The following is a 6,914-nucleotide window of genomic DNA, read 5'->3' as shown; positions in this document are numbered from 1 at the left end:
TGGCTGTGATCCTGCTGCTTTGCTTTCAGAGGGGGGAGCAGACACCTGGTACTCTGTACCCAGAAAAGCAGAGAGAAGTTCCTTTGTGGTGAATACTTTCAGCTGAGCCTGCATGCTGCCGTGCAAGAGCAGATTGATTGGGTGGAGCTGTGTGGGCAGACCAAGCCCTGCCTGGTGCATTTTGAGGAGCTGCTGCAGGGTTCACTGCTGTCCTTCCAAGCTGAGATAAGCCTCACACAAATTAATGATCATGTTCCCGTGTTCTTAAATGAAGAAGTAATTTTTAAAAAATCCAGAAATTGGCAATGTTGGAAGACTCGAATTTTTTCTGGAAAGTTCTCAGGATCCAGACGCAGGAAAAACAAGTGTTCAGCATTGCAGCATCAGCTCAAACCGCTGCTTCCACATCTACACCTGCAGGCGGAGTAACGGCAGAAGACACAGTGAGCTGGTGTTGGACACAGCTCTGGATCAGGAAGAGCAGAAGTGGTTTTCAGCATCATGGCTGTGGATGGTGGGTATCCGCCATGCTCTGGCACAGCCTTAATCCACATGGTAGTTCTGGATATAAATGACAACATTCCAGCATTTACCCAGACCTCTGTGAAGTCCAAATATTTGAAAATAGCTCCTAGGATACCCTAGTGCTGATGTCAGCTGAAGGTTTAGACTCAAGAATGGATGAAGAAATAGCCAATAGTGCAAATTCAGAGGGTAGTTGTTTTAATGTTTGAAGTAAATACAGAGATGAGGTAGATTAGACCCCAAATGCCATTGGATTATGAAGAAACAAAGACATGTGAGATGCACATCCAGGGCACTGACTGTCCATACACTGCAAGATAGAGGTGTGAGTGGAGGATGTGGATGACAGTGTCCCTGAGGTGGCAGTAACCTTCCACACCAACACCCTCTCCAAGTTTACTCTGCTGAACACAGTGGTGGTGTTCTTCAGCATGCAGGACCAGGACTTGGGGCACAATGGCAGGACAAGATGTGAACGGCTGGATGAGCATTTCAGCACTTCAGCATTTCACTGCTGGCCAGTGAAGCATATGTGCTGGTGACATTGGAAGCACTGGACCAGGAGGAGGTGTCAAAGCGCAACATGACAGTGTGGGCCAGCCACCTGGGTTCTCCCACACTCCCAGCATTGAAGATACTGCTGTTGTGGCTCTGGACATTAATGACAACGTGTACACTTTCTCTCTGACTGTTTACACCATAGTGTTAAGCAAAGACAATCCTGTGGGAAAGATCCTGGACTATCTTGATGCTATGGACAGTAGCATGGTTGAGAACACCCATGTGAGGTACATACTGGAGACAAAACCACCAGCAGCCACTGTTGTGAACTCTTCCTGTGGGTGGATGCCAAGAGTGACACTGCATGAAAGTTGTGTCTTCTGGACTATGAGGAGGCATGCACCTCTGAAGTGACCATACGTGCTTCTGACAGGGGCTTGCCACTACTGAGCATCTCAGTGCTGCAGTGCTTGATGGAGTGGAACAAGAATGACAACGTGGCCACTCTGTTGCAACCATTGCCTGACAGCAGTGCAGTGATGGGCAATCGTGAGCTGTGGCAGGTGTAGATGGGCTACCTGGTGTCCAAGATGGTGGTGGTGGACAAAGATACACAGCAGAATGCATGGCTGTTCTATGAACTGTTCTTCCTCCACTCCATCATTGCTGTTTCAGGATCCAAGCTCTTCAAGGATCACCTTTGCCTAAGACTTCAATGCCCTGCTACCTACTTTTAACCTGTTGGCAAATTCATTAGTGGATGGATGGCATGGATCCATTAGGCCACGGATGGTATGGACCTCTGTGGAAACACTATGAAGTGTGTTTGATAAGTGGTTTGGGGCAGAGATTCCTGTGACCCATCCTGCCAAGCACATCAAGCATATGGAGCCTGCAGTGTGTGGGGCAGATGGAAGCCTGGAGTGGGAGAAGAGCAGCTCCCGATGTTCTGGCTAGCTGGATGTCCTTCTCAGGAAGCACACATGGGAGAGTGGAGGACATGCTTGCTTTTAGACTAAGCTATGAGCAGCTCCAATCCTCATCCACAGTGTAACAAGGTATAATTTCATTAATCCAAATACTCATTTTGCAGAAACAAATGTCTTTGCAAACTGTCTTAGTAATCTTCTTATGAAATACGGTCATGCCACGTATGATAAGGTTTTATTAGAAGAGACACGACAACGGATATTTCGAGATTCTGATGCTGCGTTGCGCTGCGTGTTTTCTTCTTTCGTTGTCCGCTGCGTGTGGCGGCGAGAGGGCGCGAGCAGGAGCGCGTCCCGTCCCCGGAGCAGTCCCGGCGCGGGCCGCAGGGTGGTGCTCGTGGCCAAGGCGGCGCCGAGCGGCTGCGGGCGGGGCGGGGAGAGGGAGAGGCCGAGCCGAGCGCAGCACAGCGCAGCGCAGCGCATCCGGGAGGAGGCGGCGGAGAGCGGCGGCGGAGAGCGGCGGCGGAGAGCGGCGGCGGAGAGCGGCGGCGGAGAGCGGCGGCGGAGAGCGGCGGCGGAGAGCGGCGGCGGAGAGCGGCGGCGGAGAGCGGCGGCGGAGAGCGGCGGCGGAGAGCGGCGGCGGAGAGCGGCGGCGAGCGGTTGTCCGTGCTGCCGTGAGGTGCGTGTGAGCCGCCGCCGGGCCGGGCAAGCGTGCGGTTTCGGGCTCCAGGCTCCGGGTTCGGTCATTACTCGGCGAGAGGCGGCGAGAGAGCCGAGCGGGGAGGGAGGCCCACCGTCCGTCCGTCCGTCCCGCCGCGCCGCGTCGCGCCGCTGCCGGGCGCCGCTTCCCGCGGAGGAGCGCGCTTCCCGGCCGGCCGGAGGGTGTCCGGCGGCCCGGCATGGCGGCTGCGAGGCAAGTGCTGTGTGTGTGGGCTTTGCTGGGCGTGGCGCGCGTTCGCTGCGAGCCCATCCGCTACTCCGTGGCCGAGGAGGGCGAGAGCGGCTCGCCGGTGGGCGACGTGGCGGAGGACGCGGGGCTGGCCCCGGCGCAGCTCTGGGCTCGCCGGGCGCGCATCGCCTCGCCGGCCGGCCGGCAGCACTTTGGCTTAGAGCGCGGCAGCGGCCGCCTCGTGCTCGCCGAGCGGCTCGATCGGGAGGAGCTGTGCGGACGCTCCCGCACCTGCACGCTCGCCTTCGAGCTGCTGCTCGCCGACCCGCTGCAGTTCTTTCCCATTGAGGTGTCCGTGGAGGACATCAATGACCACTCGCCGGTCTTCCCGGACGAACGGCTGACCTTTAAGATTCTGGAAAAGAGCGACCCGGGCTCCCGTTTCCCTGTGGCAGCAGCTCAGGACCTGGACATTGGCAGCAATGACATCCAGGCTTACAGCATCGTTCCTGAGAACGAGTTCTTCACTGTCTCCTATCAGACTCAAAGTGGAAGTGATAATGTTCTTGAACTTGTTATACAACAGCCTCTGGACAGAGAGGAGCAGCCAGAGATGGATTTCACTCTCGTTGCCACGGATGGTGGCTCTCCACCGAGAAGTGGAACCACCCAAATCCACATCACAGTTCTGGATGTAAATGACAATGCTCCCATCTTCACACAGAAGCTGTATAATGCACAGATTTTAGAAAATGTCCCTGAGGGCTCTGTGGTCGTCAGAGTGTTGGCCACTGATGTAGATGTGGGAATTAATGGTGACATTTCCTATGAGTTCATCCAATCTGTGGGCCAGAGCCAATCAGCATTCATCATTGACCCCAGCAGTGGTGAAATCCGTACCACGAAGCCTTTGGATTATGAAGTTGCACAGAAACACGAGCTCAGCGTGCGGGCAGTGGATGGTGGTGATCTGTCAGCACTCTCTAAAGTGTTGGTGGAGGTGGTGGATGTGAACGACAACGCACCAGAGATCGTGGTCAGTTCCTTCAGCAGCCCGATCCCTGAGAATGCAGCACCCGGGACAGTGGTCGCCCTCTTCTCTGTCACCGACAAGGATTCCGGTGTGAATGGGGAGATCAGCTGTGCCCTGGCAGAACAGCTGTCGTTCTCCCTGCGGCCGGCGTTTAAGAACTACTACGAGCTGGTGACCGTGAGCGCGTTGGACCGGGAGCAAACGGCACGTTACACGGTGGTTGTCACGGCCGCAGATGCAGGGTCTCCTCGTCTGAGCGGCAGCCACACGTTCACCGTGGACGTCTCGGACGTGAATGACAACGCGCCCGTGTTCAACCAGACGTCGTACACCATGTACGTGCACGAGAACAACGTCCCCGCGCTGCTGGTCGGGGCCGTGCAGGCAAGGGACGCGGACGCGGGAGCCAACGGCAAGGTGAGCTATTCGCTGGTGGCGGCCGATCCGCCCGAGCGAGAGCCGTGCTCGTGCGTGTCCGTGAACTCCGAGAGCGGAGCCGTGTTCGTGCTGCGGCCGCTGGACTACGAGCAGCTGAGGCAGCTGGAGGTGGTGGTGAGCGCTGCGGACGCGGGGTCCCCTCCCCTGAGCAGCAGCGTCGGCGTCCGCCTGCTGGTGGTGGACGAGAACGACAACGCGCCGCTGGTGCTGCACCCCAGCGCGCAGGACGGCGGCCCTGCTTGGAGCGAGCCGGTGCCCGCGTGGGCCGAAGCGGGGGACCTGGTGAGCAAAGTGGTGGCCGTGGACGCCGACTCGGGGCAGAACTCGTGGCTTTCGTACCGGCTGCTGAGGGCCACGGAGCCGGGGCTGTTTGCCGTGGGCGCCCAAAGCGGGGAGGTGCGGCTGAGGAGGCCGCCGACGGAGAGGGACGCGGCGAAGCAGAAGCTGGTCGTGCTGGTGCGGGACAACGGGCGGCCGCCGCTGTCGGCCACGGCGGCGCTCAGCGTGCTCCTCCTGCACGGCTCCCGGGACGCTGAGCTGCCGCAGCAGAGCCCCGCCGCGCACGACGACGACGGCTCCCTCACCGCCTCCTTGATCGTCGCCTTGGTCTTGGTCTCGCTCCTGTTCCTGGTGTCGGCGGCGGCCTTTGCGGCGTGCAAGGCGTGCAAGAGCAAGGAGCCGAGTAGCGGGCACGTGCTGTACGGCCCCAGCGGCGTGCCGAGCTGCGTGGCTGACGGGGCCGCTGCCGGCACCCTGCCCCACGCCTATTGCTACGAGCTCAGCCTCACCACGGGCTCGGGCAGCAGCGAGTTCCAGTTCCTCAAGCCCGTGCTGCCCAGCCTGCCGGCGCAGCGCTGCAGCACGGGGGTGGCCGGCGACGATGCCGAGCATTTCCCTGCTGTCCCTGTCCCCGTGGGGGATGCTGATGTCGAGAGCCCCGGGATGCAGGCTGTGGGACAGTTTCACGGCTTGTAATTAGCACTGCGTCTGCGCTTCAGGCAGCATCAAGGCTTGTTTAGTGTGGCTTCTGTGCTTTGATAGTTATCTCCATGTCTGCTTGTTTAGATCTGCATTTGTAGTTTTCCTCCCATTCCACAAGAACATAAGTGTAATGGAAGCTGTGGATATTAACAGGAAAGTGAGTGTGTGCTTTCTGAGTCTCCCCTAGGTTTCAGTCCCTCAGCCTTCTAGCTCTGGCCACAACAGAAATTCCCTGTGTTTCAAGAGGTCCCCAGAAATGTGTGTTTCTGCTGACAGCCCATGTGCCAGCTGGATGAGGACAGAGCGTGCAGGATGTGAGGGCTGGATTTGGTGCGACCTGTGAAGCGAGCAGAGTTCATCAGTTGCAATGGTTGGCTTCCTGTGGCTGATGAGGGCTTGCATGCAAGCGTTTCCAGGCACGCCACTGAGTGAGGAGAGTGGGACCTGCCAATGCTCCAGCCTGGAAATACGTTTGTCCTGCTCTATTGAATCTTCCAGCCACGTTCACTGGATGCACAGGGAGTTGCAGCTTTGCTTTGTGCACATGGGCTGCATTCTATGACGTTAGCGGAAATCATGAAGAGGGTAAGAAGGTTTCTGTTATAATTCCCCATTATGCAACTTCCCTCTGTGACTTGTTTTTGGTTTGTGTTGAATGCCATCAGTGTGCAGTGCTGTCTGTTGCAGTGAAAGGTTCTTTTTGTGTAGAAGTGCTTTTGTATAAATGCTTCAGTAATTGTAACTTGAGGTGGAGCAAGAGCAGATAGAGCTGGGGCAGAGCTGGCATGGCTGACGATCCCCTGGAAGTGTAGTGGGCAGCATCTGAGTGTGTGAGAGAGCTTCTGAGGGCTGGGTTGTTTGTGTTTGTCTAGAATGCCTCGTGTTCCTTCTACTCCTTTAAGCTGCAGCAACAACACAGTGCCTGTTTTATACGTGCCATGTAAAGACAGGATTCTGATGTGTTCTGTGTGTTTCGGGATTGCCTCTGTAGTGGGGTTCTTTGCCCGGTGCCCAGCTCCTTTCTTGTCCCTTGTGCTGGGTGATCATTTGGGCCATGCTTATCCGTGTGGGGATGCAGAAGTGCAGAGGTGCGGGGCTCAGTGTGTGGGGCAGTTTTCTGGGGTTCCCTTCATTAGCAGTGAGTCTGCCCAGCCGGTGTCTTAGTGGGTGGAGAAAGGAAGGGCTGTGTGCAATGGCATGGAGCTCCAGAGGGAAGCTGCGTTTGCAGTTGGCATCACACATTCCCAGACCGCTGAGTGAGAAGGAAGGTTTCCCTGCATGTTCTCTGAAGGAAGGTGATGAACAGAAACGTGCAGCAGGTTCTGAGAGTGCTGCTCTGGAGCCCTGTGTTTTAAGAGGTGCAGGCACTGCCTTCTTGCTTTGCAGCGTTGTGCTTCTCCCCGTGTGTGCTGTGTGTTTTGCCTCCTGGTCATGATGTCTCTCCATCCAGCTGTGCTCTTTTCCAGCCACTCTGATGCATTCTCCTGCAGCTCAGCTGTTCAACGGGGTCATTGCTGAGTGCAGCAGCCAGCAATACAGCTGCACTCGTGGTGTTGGGACACAGCGCAACACGTGGGTGTGCAGCGTTGTGGCTTGCCTGGGCTGCACTGAGTAAATA

General features: G+C 57.0%; 1 protein-coding gene across 1 annotated transcript; it reads left to right on the top strand.

The window, feature by feature from the left end:
- The first annotated feature begins 2,739 nt into the window (after nucleotides 1-2,739).
- On the top strand, nucleotides 2,740-5,418 carry LOC128081407 (protocadherin beta-4-like). The gene has a single exon (XM_052684612.1). It carries the CDS (start codon nucleotides 2,855-2,857, stop codon nucleotides 5,288-5,290), a length of 2,436 nt encoding a protein of 811 aa, XP_052540572.1. The 5' UTR covers nucleotides 2,740-2,854; the 3' UTR covers nucleotides 5,291-5,418.
- Nucleotides 5,419-6,914: the final 1,496 nt, after the last annotated feature.

The sequence above is a fragment of the Tympanuchus pallidicinctus genome, unplaced genomic scaffold (genome assembly GCF_026119805.1).
Source record: "Tympanuchus pallidicinctus isolate F22 unplaced genomic scaffold, pur_lepc_1.0 scaffold21, whole genome shotgun sequence".
Classification (NCBI taxonomy): domain Eukaryota; kingdom Metazoa; phylum Chordata; class Aves; order Galliformes; family Phasianidae; genus Tympanuchus; species Tympanuchus pallidicinctus.
Note: the sequence above shows the minus strand (reverse complement) of the source record. Positions and strands in the feature narration are given on the sequence as shown.